At 53.7% G+C, this 13,130-nt stretch overlaps 1 protein-coding gene across 1 annotated transcript in view; it reads right to left on the bottom strand.

Annotated features, from left to right (window-relative positions):
• Myh9 (myosin heavy chain 9) overlaps nucleotides 1-13,130 on the bottom strand; it is an 80,132-nt gene that overhangs the window by 2,925 nt on the left and 64,077 nt on the right. Inside the window, exons 21-38 of the mRNA XM_021182804.3 lie at nucleotides 12,075-12,206; nucleotides 11,345-11,551; nucleotides 10,826-10,963; nucleotides 10,179-10,302; nucleotides 9,524-9,695; nucleotides 8,127-8,339; nucleotides 7,418-7,562; nucleotides 6,069-6,275; nucleotides 5,806-5,910; nucleotides 5,502-5,654; nucleotides 5,092-5,340; nucleotides 3,778-3,990; nucleotides 3,459-3,671; nucleotides 3,054-3,215; nucleotides 2,035-2,163; nucleotides 1,017-1,105; nucleotides 812-935; nucleotides 293-501 (exon numbers count right to left, since the gene is read on the bottom strand). Coding sequence (XP_021038463.1) covers nucleotides 293-501; nucleotides 812-935; nucleotides 1,017-1,105; nucleotides 2,035-2,163; nucleotides 3,054-3,215; nucleotides 3,459-3,671; nucleotides 3,778-3,990; nucleotides 5,092-5,340; nucleotides 5,502-5,654; nucleotides 5,806-5,910; nucleotides 6,069-6,275; nucleotides 7,418-7,562; nucleotides 8,127-8,339; nucleotides 9,524-9,695; nucleotides 10,179-10,302; nucleotides 10,826-10,963; nucleotides 11,345-11,551; nucleotides 12,075-12,206 — 2,984 coding nt within the window. The remainder of the gene's footprint in view (nucleotides 1-292; nucleotides 502-811; nucleotides 936-1,016; nucleotides 1,106-2,034; nucleotides 2,164-3,053; nucleotides 3,216-3,458; nucleotides 3,672-3,777; nucleotides 3,991-5,091; nucleotides 5,341-5,501; nucleotides 5,655-5,805; nucleotides 5,911-6,068; nucleotides 6,276-7,417; nucleotides 7,563-8,126; nucleotides 8,340-9,523; nucleotides 9,696-10,178; nucleotides 10,303-10,825; nucleotides 10,964-11,344; nucleotides 11,552-12,074; nucleotides 12,207-13,130) is intronic.

The following is a 13,130-nucleotide window of genomic DNA, read 5'->3' as shown; positions in this document are numbered from 1 at the left end:
CTCGGGACGCAGGATGACTGCATTACCTCCAAGTCTCAGTTTTGCTGAACCAAATCTCAATCTCTCGCTAGAAACAAACAGCCCACAAAGCCCTGGTTCTGGACGTGACCTATGCGTTTCCATCCAAACCCACATACTTCTCCATTAGACTTGGAGCTAATGGGACCATTCTGGACACATTTCATAAAGCAAATGAGGATGGCTGTGGGGCCTGGAGACAGAACTGGTTCCTGACCCAACCTGAGGTGACCTAGTGCCAACACTGTGTCCTCAGTCTGGGTAGGGCACCTACTTGGTCTCATTGTCCAGCTGTTCCTCCAGCTGTGCAATCTTGGCCTCCAAGGCCGCGATGGAGGCCTTGTATTTGGACTTGACAGCACTCTCCATTTCCTGCAGCTTGGCCTTGAGCTCCTTGTTCTGGCGTTCCAGCTGCTGCCGCGCATTCTCGTTCTTCTGTGCGTGGCTGCGTTCCAGGTTCAGGTCGGTGTTTATCTGGTCGATCTGTAGGAAGGGAGTGCGGTACCTCAAGGAAGGTTGGTTCCCAGCTGCACAGTTATGCAGGACCCTCTCCTTCTCACACACCAGGACCAACAAGCACCCCAGCTCTCTTGGAAAGGGATCTGTCCACGACTAGGCCCCAGAAACTTCCTGGAACCTGGTCTCGGAGGCGCAAACCTTCACAGGGTCAGAAGCAAGCAGAGAGCAGAGAGCACCCATCCTACTTCTGCCTGCCACGGCCTGCTTCACCACGAGGAGCTCAGACAGAGGCTGGAACCCAGTGTGCAAGGCCCGCTGTGGTGCTGGCACTCACCTGCAGGTTGGCCTTCTTCAGCCGGTCGTTGATCAGCTCCGTGTTGCCCTGTTCCTCCTCCAGCTCCTCCTCCAGCTGAGCAATGCGGGCCTCCAGTCGCCGCTTCTCCTCTAATGCTAGGGCCCTGGGGAGGACCGAGAGAAGTGAGTGCTCGCACAACTGAGGAGGTCCTCCCAGCACCCTGCGCTTCCTCCCTCTGGCTCACCCTTTGCCACTGCTGTTGGCGATCTCATCAGCCAGCTCGTCCCGTTCCTGTTGGGCCTGGCGCTTAGCACGCTCAGCAGCTGCCAGTTCCTGTCACATGGACACCAAAACATGACCCACTGGGACCAACACCGTCTTCACTGCCAGCAGCCCACACATCCTCTCTGCGCCCTTAGCACATTCCTCCATAAAGCCCTTTCCCAGGAACCCCTCTAGCTCCCAGAGTTAAGTCCACCCTGGGGCATAGTTTAGGCATGTGTTTATAAAGCCCCTATGTCTAAGAACCTGGAGTTAAGCCAGGAGCCAGGGCTATAAACAGGAAACACCCAGGCCTAACAGGGAGGACTGTGGACAGAGCTGCAATGCTGGTCTCTCTGCAGATGGTCCTACTAGATAATGAGGGCTGCAGATGGGTTGTGGAAGCCTTCAGATCACTATACACAATGGTGATAATGGAGGCGATCACCCAGACCCAGCAGAAGAGAGGAGCCATGCTAGAGCAGAGGGTCCAACTGAGCACTTCATAAACCAGTGATGGCCCTTTGTGGGAAGTCCACCAGACTTGGAAACACCACCCCACCTCTTCCCACTACGTGCCTTATGTGTAACTAAAACAGCAGCCCAGGGACACTCAGGCCCCTCCTTGCCCTGTAATTGATAAACTCATAATCAACACAGCATTGGTTCATGAAATGAACGGGGGACTCATGGGTCACATATTCATTTAACAGACAGGGTCTGTTGCCATGTTGGTGGCTGTATCTCACCCTCTTCCCTATTACAGACATGCACATATATGAACATACACACCACACCTTGCCAAGGTGTGCAGCTGAAGGATAAAGCTCTAGAGGGACCTCGTTATTAACTCCCTTCAGGAGGCTGCTCAGTTTCTTTCTGCCCTTCCTCCCTGCTGACTCCTACTCCTGAGCCCACAGCTGCCCTGAGCCCACAGCTGGCCCACCTCCTACAGCTGCTGCCCTGAGCCCACAGCTGCCCTGTGCCCACAGCTGGCCCACCTCCTGCAGCTGAATCATCTCAGCCTCCATGCTCTTCAGCTTCTTCTCATTCTCCTTGGCCTGTGTCAGGATCTCCTCCCGGGAGGCGCGTGTGTCGTCCAGCTCCCGCATGCAGTCCTTCATCTGGGCCTGTGTGAAGGAGAGGTCAGCATTGCCAGCTACTTCCACCTGCTCAGGGCCTCCACCCCTTCGGGACCACATCCCCATCAGCGACCTGCTCAACGCCTGGCATGATTTTTAGCCAGCCTTTTTACAAACGGGCAGAGAAGTAACCAAAGGCAGGTGGCTCTGCGTGTGCCTTCCTTACTAGAGTTTTAGGTGGCTCTCACAGCACAGACCCCTGAACACAGTGTACGCTGGGCCCATCTGCCTGCCTTCACTAACTTCCTGTTGGCTTGAGGCAATGCCAGCTGCATCATCCAGTGGCAGCCATGGCGTACAGTGACCAGGTGAGCTCAGGGACAAGATAGTACATATGCTTCCTGCCAGGAAAGGCAACAACAAAACAGGAAGCTCGGTCCCCTCTGTCCCCTCTGTCCCCACCTGCTGATCTAAGGACCCTCTGTTGCTTTTGCAGACAAATCTCACGATGGCAGTCAGAGGCAGAGTGTGACTCCTGTTACGTGCAGCTCTTAAGAATGCCATCAGCCAGCCGGCCTCCTATGCCTCACAGCCTTGCCCACATGATGCTTAGTCTTTCTCACTGCTGGTGTACGTGTGTGAATGACCACACAAGAGCTGTTTGTATTAACATTAGTCTTTAGTCACTGCTGAGTGAAAACTGCCCCAAGCTCTGAGCCACTTCTCAGAGCCATGAGCTTAGACTGTCCATCACTGAACACTGCCAGTAGCTGGTCTCTTCTTGAGTTTAAGTGGCCACCATCCCTGACTTTTCTGCACGTCCAGCTACCTCCTTCTTCTCGGCTTAGCATCCTCAGCCCCCTCCTGTTACTGAGCCCCCGCTCCCATAGACAGGCTTGCAGTGGGACAGGTCCTGACTCCCCGCCTAGGAGCCTCACCTGAAGCTTCCGCAGCTGTTTGATGGCCTCTTCCCGGTTCTTATTGGCTGTGTCGATGTGTGCCTCCAGGTCCTTCAGATCCATCTCCAGTTTCTTTCGTGCAGCCATGGCCATGGAGCGCTGCTTCCTCTCATCCTCCAGCTCCGCCTCCATCTCCCGCACCTGAGGAACACCGGCAGCTCAGAGGTGGAGCCCATGCTTAGCGCTCACTGCCGAGCGCTGAGTTCAGATGAGCTCAGGTCAGTTCTGGGGTACCCACGGGGCCACCAGGGACAAAGTACAAAGAAAGGGGACTGAGAAATGAGGCAGTGGGAAGATGGTTCAGGAGTCCCCCGGGGGCCCAGGTGCTGCACAGGGAGACAAATGCAGTTGCTGGTGTCCACACAGTGAGGAGGCCATACACACCTGTCTGACCAGCTGCTTCTTCTTCTCCTCGCTCTGTTCATCCCGGCCCTGCAGATCCCGCTCAAACTGGGCCTTCATGGCCTGCAGGTTCACCTCCAGACGGAGCTTGGCGTCCTCAGTGGCCTGCAGCTCGTCCTCCAGCTCCTCCAGCTGGGTCTTCATCTCCTCCACCTGCTGCTCCAAGGCCCTCTTGGACTTCTCCAGCTCATGGACCTAGCAGCGTTAGTTACACAGTAGTTACAGACTCAGACAGCTAGGGGGCCTGAGCTTAGATCACACCCCAGACTCCCCTGAACCAGGACATGAGCCCAGCACTCACACTCTTGCCCACGTCATCCTTGGAGCTCATAAGGTCCTCCATCTCCGTGCGGAACTGCTTGTTGAGCCGCTCCAGTTCTGCCTTCTGCTCCATGGCCTCCTCAAGCGCCCGGGCCAGTGATAGCGCCTTTGTCTCCTTCTCACGGGCCTCAGCCTCAGCTCGGTCACGCTCCTCTGCATACTTGGCCGAGATGGTCTTCTCCTCGGCTAGGAGCTGGGGAAAGAAGTTTTACTGTGAGGCAGAGACCAATGACCACTGGGCCCTACAGCCAGACCCAGACCAACAGGCCCAAGGCTGCTACCAGGGACTCGCTGGCTCCCAGGGAGTCCTGGAAGGAGGAGGGCAGGGACTCTTCTAGCACTGTACTTTGATCTTTGCTTAAATTTTTAAAGATTTTCATCTGTGTGTATACGTACACATGCATACACAAACATGCACATACACATACATGTGCCGGTACCAGAAGAAGCCAGGAGAGTGTGTTGGACTCCATAGAGCCACAGTTATAGGTGGCTGTGAGCTGCCTGGCTTGGGTGCTAGGAATGGAACTTGTCCTCTAGAAGAGCGTCCTCTAACATCTCTTAACAACTGAGCATCTCTGCAATCTCTGCTCAAGTCTCTCGTTTACGTTACCCAGCGGGGATGCCCAGATTCTTGAAAAGATCTGCTTAAAGGCTTAAATCCCACGTGGCCCTTCTCCAAAGATGGCTGCATCCCCTGTGCTTGCCCTGTGTGGGCCCCTCACTATTCCTCATCTTCCTGCCTTGCTATCTCTCTGCCCACTCTTCACCTGCTCCACAGACTGGGCCTTTCATAAAGGACATTCCTTAAAGGTTGTAGGCTGTACAGCCTCTCACAGGCCGTTCAGCTTGGCCACTTACCACGCTAAGAGCCAGTGGCAGCATGCAAATGAGTGTGGCCATGTACAATGAAAGTTTATGGGGCCAGGAGATGGCTCCACAGGTAAATGACAGAAGATGGGCTTGTGCAAGTTGTCCTCTGACCTCAGCACACACACTTTGGCACACACACACACACACACACACACACACACACTAAGTGTAAAATAAACAGTTTTAAAGCACAGTGGGGGTTGGGGGGGACTGGATTTGTCTAGCACGTGTTTTATGCTGTTACTCCATTTGGCCCATGTCTGCATCTCCCTGGTGGAAGGCGGACTAACGTCTAAGACCTGCTCCTAAATCCTCTTCTGGTTACGTCCTCCCCGGGCCCCTCAACAAGCTGCAGACCTGGCCGTGCCCACCACTCTGCTCTGCCAAGGGGAGAGGACAGGAGGTAGAGGGGAGGCCATACCTGGTCGAACTTCTTCTGTTTCTTTTCCAGGTTGGAGACGCTCTGCCGCTGGTGGTCCAGGTCAACCAGCAGGTCGTCCAGCTCCTGCTGCAGCCGTGTCTTGGTCTTCTCCAGCTTATCGTAGGCAGCCACCTTCTCCTCAAGCCGCTGGCTCAGGCCTTCCAGGTCCTTCTGAAGCCTCCGCTTCGCCTCCTCTGCAGTCTCCAGGCACCCTACACCGTCCTCCATCTTCTTCTTCATGTCGGTCACCTGGGCAGGACAGGGAAGTAATGCAAACACCCACACTGGCACCCAGGTTGGGCACACCCTTTTTCAGGACAACCTGGGACAAGCCTGCTGCACCATAAAGGAGGACCAAGGGTCCAACCCAGTTTCAGACCCGCTTCCCCAGGAGGGAGAGGGCACCTCACCTGGGCGTGGAGCGTGGCGATCTGCTTCTCCAAGTTGCGCTTAGCCTCCTCCTCCTCCTCCAGCTGCTCCCTGAAGGAGTTTTTCTCGTCCTCCATCTGCTTGAGCTTGGTGCTCAGGCTCAGCTTCTGCCGGTTCTCCTCCTGAAGCAACTCCTACTCAAGAGGGCAGAGGGGCCGCTCAGGAGGTGCAGGAGCACCCCAAAACCCGACAGAGGATGTATTATCAGGTGGTCTGTCTGCAAGCAAGAAGCGCGCATGTGGCAGCTAAGACTCTGGGGTTTCCGGGTCCTGACACTGTCCCCACCTGTGTGTCCTGAAGCTGGGACTCCAGAGCAGAGAAGTCCTTCGTAAGCTTGCTGGACTTGCTGTCAGACTGGCTAAGGAGACCGGTCACACTGTCCAGTTCAACCTGGGTAGGGAGAGAGACGCAGAGACTGTGGGTGCTCAGAACTGTCCTGCAGAGCTGGACTACACGAGCTGAACCATGGGGTTCCAGCTGAGGAGTCAGGATGAAGAAGCCCACGAGGATGCAGCAACGCCCCAGGCCTGAGTCCAGCAGGAGCTCACCTGCAGCTTGGTGACCTTGTCAGCCAGCTCGGTTCGCACGCGCTCTCCCTCGCTGAACTTGACCTGCAGTTCTTGCAGCTGCGCCTCCACCTTCTTGCGTTTGTGCTCTGAGTCGCCCTTGCCCTGCAGCAGGGCCTTCACCTCATTGGCCAGCTCTCCCCGCTCATTCTCCAGGGTCTGCTTCGCCTTCTCAAGGGTAGCTTTTACCTGGAGGAGGAGGCAAGGGTGCGGTGAGTATCTGGTGTCAGGTATGTGCCTGGACTTTCTAAAGCCGCTGAAGAGGCAAGGACACTAGGTCTAAAGACTGCTGCCTCTGACCCAGAGCCTGAGCAAAGCCTAGGTGGCGCTTATTCTCGGGTCCTAAGGGTAGGTGACAGAATCTCGCAAGCTTTCCCTTTCTGAGAGGGGATGCTCTAGTATATGAAATTTCATGGGTCATCTGTGGGGATTTTAGCAACATTCACAATTCAAGGAAAACCACTCCAAGACTTGAAATGTGATATTCAAAGTGACATCCTTCCAAAAACTAAGAAGGTGTCAGGTGAGGTGGTATGCACCTTCAATCCTAGCACTCAGGAGGCAGAGGCAGGTGGATCTCTGTGAGCTCAAGGCCAACCTGGTCTATGTAGTAGGTTCCAGGACATCCAAGGTTACATAGTGAAACCCTATCTCACAAAGCAAACCAAAGAACAAAACAAAACTAGGAAAGTGTAGCTTACTAACACTCCAGTCCACACAGTTTGGAGTGCGACTAACAAGCTCAAGAGTCACAGGTCACAGGGACCTGGGCCAGTACAAAGGCATGCTGGGTAAAAAACACTAAAAAACAGATCGTACAGCGCTGGTGGAGGTGGGGCGAGGTGTGCTTCTAAATGTTCTGCCACATGGAGGAAACTGTCTAACCGCCAATAGGGACATAAGCTGGAAGCCAAAGAGTGACAGAATTTGTCTAGAAGGAGCTGCCAGCTACCAACTGCATGGATGGACAACATCAGGGTTTCCCAGTAAGACGCCAACTGAATGTTTTTGCTGGGAGTGTGTAAGAAAGGACCTCTTAGTCAGAAGAGACCGCGGGGCCCCTTAGGCTCCTTGAGCTCCCTGGTCAGGTTAACAGAGCATTAACTCTTCAGATGTCTTATGGTATGATCAATTCAACCTCAGATAATTGCAAGACAAACCAGCCACCAGCCTCCTTCACTGGCAGAGAAAACGGAGGCATAGCGGAAATTGTGAGCCCATGTCATTCTGACAAAGCGGGGGGCCCAGCCTGACACTGCACCTGCTCCGCTCTCCTCTGGTTCTGATGCAACCAGGCCCACCTGGGCCCGCCTCTCCCAGCGTTCCCATACCCGCTTCGTCTGCTCCAACTGATCGGCCAGCTCCTCCACAGCCTGCGAGTGCTTCTGCCTCATCTCCTGGATCTGGGCCTCATGGGTCTTGGCCTCGTCCTCCAGAGTCTTCTTCAGGATGCTCACCTCCTGCTCACGCTTCGACCTGGACACAAAACACCATGAGGCTGGAGGCAACACTCCTAGGGGGGTGGTGTCCCTTGTCCCAACTCTGGCTGCAGAGGCCTGAAAGGGACAGAGCCACTCATTCACATAGCTTCTCTTCCCCCGCCCCCATCTCTGTCCTTCCCCCTCTCCCCTCGCTCTGTCTCTCTCTCCCCTCATATTTTAAGACAAGTTCTTATGTAGACCATGCTGGCCTTAACCTCACTCTTTAGCCAAGAATGACCCTGAACTCCTGACCCTTCCACCTCCGCCTCTGTCTCCCAAGTGCTGGCTTACAGGTGTGTGTCCCCACACCCAGACTCACAGATTCCCTACCCTTGGTCTCCCTCCTTGGTCCTCTATCCACCCTCAGGCCCAACCCATATAGCGTCATGCAGACATGTGCCTTTTCAGCCCTAAGCTCCCTTCTGTCTCACCAGGTTCTGCAGCAGGACTCCACGCAGTGAAGAGGCTGCTGAGGAACCATCAGCACGCATGCTCCCTGCTTCACACACTCAGGCCTCCCCAGCTGCACCACCTCCCCGTCGCCCCGCCCGTGACACACCTCAGCTCCTGCTGGGCAGCCGTGGAGTCCAGCGTGTCCTCCAGCTCTGTCTTCAGTGCCTCCAGCTCCTCTCCGAGATCCCGTTTCTGCTTCTCGGCTTTATTCCTGGAGGCTCGCTCAGACTCCAGGTCCTCCTGGAGCTCAGAGATCTGAGTTTCCAGTTCTCGAATCTTCTTTAGGGCCATATTCTTCTGAGCAGCTTCTTCTTCCACTCTGCCAAAGAGATGAGTGACATCAGCACGAGGCCACCGGGCCACAGGAATGAATGTGCAGACGAGCCTTGGGAAGGCGCAGCAAGGCACCACCTGGCAGTCACAGCCGGGGACTGAGGATCAACCTTAGCAAAGCTAAGCCATCCAGGATGGTTAAGAGCAATGCCCCGTGGGGCTGGGAGAGATGGCTCGACGGTTAAGAAGAGCACTGGCTGCTCTTCCAGAGGACCTGAGTTCAATTCCCAGCAACCACATGGCAGCTCACAAGTGTCTATAACTCCAGTTCCAGAGGCTCTGGTACCTTCTTCTAGTTCCCAAGGGGAAACACACACACACACAAATTAAAAAATATATATTAAAGGGAAATACCAATTGAGAACTGGACAACAGAATTATTTCATTTTCTTAAGAATATATTTTTAAATATATAAAAATTCAAATGTTTACCGAAAAGATACAAAGAAATAAAACAGTACATGTAGGTCATGATCACTATAACTAAGTTAAAATGTGGATGTGCTATGAGTTTACATCAATCACTAAGATCTGTTAAACTCAGCGGAAACCGCTGTATCATGGTAGTGGCAGGTGGAGAAAGAGAGGGGCTGTACATATGGGGGCAGGGCACGTATGAGAAATCTTTCTGTTCAATTCTGCTGTAAATCTAAAGTTGCTATTTAAAAAGAAATGTATACAGGGAACGGAAATGGCTCAGCAACCTTGCAACCAAGCCTGAGGACTAAGTTCAATCTCTGGGACCCACAAATAGCAGAAGAGGACTCAGGCAAAATGCCCTCTGACCTCCACATGTGCAGCACAGCACATAATCCTTAGGCAACCCCACCCCCACCCCCAACAGGTAAATGTAAAAAAAAAAAAATTAAAGAGAAAAAATGACTTTTAATATATGCCTACAGCCACAAAATAGGGAAGGAGCAGGGGACAGGAGACCAGAGGAGAAGTGAGGGAGGACTACAGGGAATGAGGAGAGGGAGGACTACAGAGAATGGGCTGTAGATGGCTTTTGTGAAGATTAAATACTCTGGAACACACTGTCTGTGGATCAGAAGTGTCTTGCCCTTGGCTCTGACACACAAGAAAAGAGCACGCTCATGGCTCAGCACCAAAACTGAGGCAGGAGGGAAGCCACTGCACGTGCGACACTGGCTAGGAGCAGAGCCTCACCTGGCCAAGGCAGCCTGCAACTCCTCCTCCTTCTTGGCTAGCTGCATCTTGAGCTCTGCTATCTGCGCCTGGAGCTCAGCAATCTGGTCACTGAGGTCTGTGGAGTCTCCCTCCAGCTTGCGACGGGTCTTCTCCAACTCCTGCCTCTGCTTCTCCTCCCTACGGAGGCGCTCTGCCAGGAAGGGCAGGAAGGGACACGGAGGGCACCTTAATTACTTGTATGAAACCAAACACTATGTACTTGTAGGACACATGGACAGTTTAAAGGGACACCATGCACATGCCCACCTCCAATTCTGAGATGAAACAGAGCCCCAGAAGCTACCAAGGCCTGCATGTCCCCATGGCAACACAGCACCTGGAGTTTGTGGTTCCTTCCTTCTTCCCTTCACTGCTGTCAAAAGTCCTATAGCTTCTAAAATGGCTGTGCCCAACATATGCCCTATCAAAGCTTCATGCTTATCACCCCTCACACAGGCAACCGTCCAGCCATGCAGCAGTGAGTCTGCAGCTCTGACTCCCAGAGAACCTGATAGCGTCCCTGAAGCCTGACAGCCTTGCCTTAAGGCAATGGCCTAGCCCTAGGCTGAGCCTGGCTCACCTATGAGTGGCACAGGGCTCAGCGCTCTGCACACTCACGGCCAGAGCTTCTCACCTTCCAGGTCGGTGATCATTGCCTCGTGCTTGTTCTTGAGCTTGGCCAGGCTCTTGGACTTCTCCTCCTCTTCCATGAGGTTGGTAGTGAATTCAGCTACTCTGTCTTCCAGCAGTTTCTTCTCCTGGAGGTGGAGGAAGGATGTCAGAGTTCGTTGCTGGCTGAGTACATACTTTAGCTCTTCCAAAGGAAGACTCGACCAGAAATGTATGGATCAAGGGTAAGGCAGGGCCTTAAAGACTTGGCCAAGTTCATAGACACTACAAATGTGGGCATCCAAGACCTCCTGGGGTCAAGTAGGAAAGACTTCTAGGTGTCAACTAGTTTAGGGAAAGGACAAGCACAGCAGCACCACCACCCCTGCCCCAGTCCCCGGCCCTACTAAGAGGCCACCATCTGGAGTTTCCTCAATCCTAAAAGCTGGTAAAGACCTTTACCAAGGAAAACAGCAAGCTCCTGCTGCAGCCTCCTCATTCATGAGAAAAGCCCTCTGCACATGGTGCTGGTGCCCAGGGGCCTGTGTGCCCGGGAGAAGGAGTGTGCTTGCTGGACAGAGCCATGGCACCGCGGGCGATCGGGCAGGTAGGCAGGTCTTGCCCCCTGCTCTGCCCTACCCTCTCCATGACTGCATGTACAGCAGGCCCCACCTTGGCCAGTTTGCAGTTCTGGTCCTCCATGATGATCTGGTCCTCCTCCAGTTTCTTCAGCTTGGCCTCGGTGGTCACCTTCTCAAGCTGCAGCTTCTGCCGGGCGCTCTCCTCCTCCTCCAGCTGCTCCTCAAGTTCCTAAAGGGAGAGGAGACGTGAGAAGGGCGGAGGACGAACGGACACACACACAAGTCTGATCCTTCTTCAGGAAACCGGTATGTGAACTGGGGTACATGACTGTCATAGTCTCAACAGTGTTCCCAGAGTACCACAAAGAGGCCTGTGCCGAGGCTGTTGGAGGAAGGACCAGAGAGAGAAACTCAGTGGCCTCAATGTTCAATGGGTAGCGCTCATCGAGATGTGTGCCGTGGACACTGAGTGATTGTCGCAAACAGCAAGCCTCCACAGAGATGCCCAGGTGGACAAAGAAGGCTGTTGTGATAACTAAATCTGTGTGCCTATCTTGTGCCCCTGGCTGCCCACACTGTGCCCGCCCTGCCCGGCAGGTGCAGGGGGTACCTGGATATTCTGCTGCATCTTCTTCTTCTCGGCCTGCAGGTACTGGCAGCGCTCCTCCTCCTCCTCCACCCTGGCCTCCAAGTCATGGCAGATCTCCTCCAGCTCCTGCTTCTTCGCTGTCAGACGGGCCCGCAGCTCCTCAGCCTCGGCACACAGCTCTGTCTCCGCCTGCAGCTGCTCCTGAAGCTGCAGCTTCTCTGCCATGAGCTGCAAAGAACACGTGCTAAGGCTAAGTTCCCTGCGGCCTCCTTGTAGTCCAGATAAGAAATGTTTCCCGAGGTCCGCACGAAAGGCTTGTTTGCCAATGGCTGGCACTGTTAGCTGCTGAGAGCTGTAGAGCAGAGGCCACTGGCACACATCATTGCACGGAATATTGAAGTCCTGACCCCCTCTTTCCCTCTGCTTCCTTAGCACAAAGAAGTGAGTAGCTCTGCTCCACCGCTCTCTCTGTCGTAGCACTCGGCCTCAGCAGGGGCCTGACCACAGGCTGAGTCTCTTCATCCCTTTTAAGTGACTTATCTTAGGCACACTGTCACAGCAACAGAGCTGGTGTGTACCCCTCAAGCAGCTCCAGGTTGGTGCTTATGGCTCAGGCTCCCACCTGACAACTGCTCTCCAACTGGACTTGACTGCAAAGGTTTTCTAAGCTGTAAGCCAGCCAGCCTATTGATGACCAACAGGGGGCAGCAGTGAGCGCAGCTGGGATTGATGGGTGGAGACTGACACCTACCTGAGACTGCATAGTCTCCATCTCAGTCAACCTGTTCTCTGCAGCCAGATGTTTCTCTCGAACCTTTGTCAGTTCCGCCTCCTTGGCTAACAGCTCGTCTTCATGCCTTATTGAGTTCAGCAGGGGCTTGACCTGAGAGAGGAGACAGAGGCAGAGTTGGCCCACCCCTAGAAGCTCCCTCACCTCTGGAATGCAGCTCTAGAGATGACCTGCTACCTGGGGAGGGGGTACAAGCAGGTACAGCCTTCCTAGAAGTCAGTCTGGTACAACATGCAACAGGCCTCTGATTCACTTAATTATGCTGCAAGGAAACCACGCTTACACGTGCACAAAGATGTCTGTGACAGCGCTGTTTACAGGCCCAAGACTTAGAGGTGAGCCATCGATCCCCTAGGGAACAGTTCCTAAAAACTGACGCTGGTAGGAATTCTAAATACAAAGTGCAAAATACAAGCTAGGTACACAAGTCGAAGCTTGGCTACGTAAGAGTGCATACAGTTTACATAGCTGAGACTCACTACGAGTGAGAAATGCAGAGAGATCATGGCGTTGGTTCAGAGTGAAGGGCCCGTGATTGAAGTTTTAGGGTCTTTCTAATGCTTTTTGGGTATTTAACATATGTTATACACTATAAACTAAAATTGACAGAACAAGTTGCAAAGGAATTTTTTTGAGACAGGATCTCTATGTAGACCTAGCTGTCCTTATTCACTATGTAGACACAGAGATCTGCCTGCCTGCCTGCCTCTGCCTCCTGAGGGCTGAGATTAAGGCATGTGCCACCACGCCCAGCTTGCAAAGGGTACTTTTAAAGACTGGGGGTACAGAGTAGATGTTCTGAGCAGCTGGCTGCCATGGGGTACCACAGGAGGCTAATGTCTCTCACGCAGGGCCAATATGTAGTAGGTAAGGAAAGCCCCTACCTACGTACGAGAGATACTCTCTAGTTTGGCCCAACCCAGACACTGCCATCCACAGCAAACAAATGGTGTTGCTGGCAGACACTTGGTCCAGGTTAGGGTCACACTGCTGAGCCCTATGGAGTTACAGGAAAGG

This window comes from Mus caroli, unplaced genomic scaffold (genome assembly GCF_978045245.1).
Source record: "Mus caroli unplaced genomic scaffold, Mus_caroli_1 scaffold_16, whole genome shotgun sequence".
In the NCBI taxonomy this organism is placed as follows: domain Eukaryota; kingdom Metazoa; phylum Chordata; class Mammalia; order Rodentia; family Muridae; genus Mus; species Mus caroli.
The sequence above is the reverse complement of the archived record's forward strand: the minus strand, read 5'-3'. Positions and strand labels throughout refer to the sequence as shown.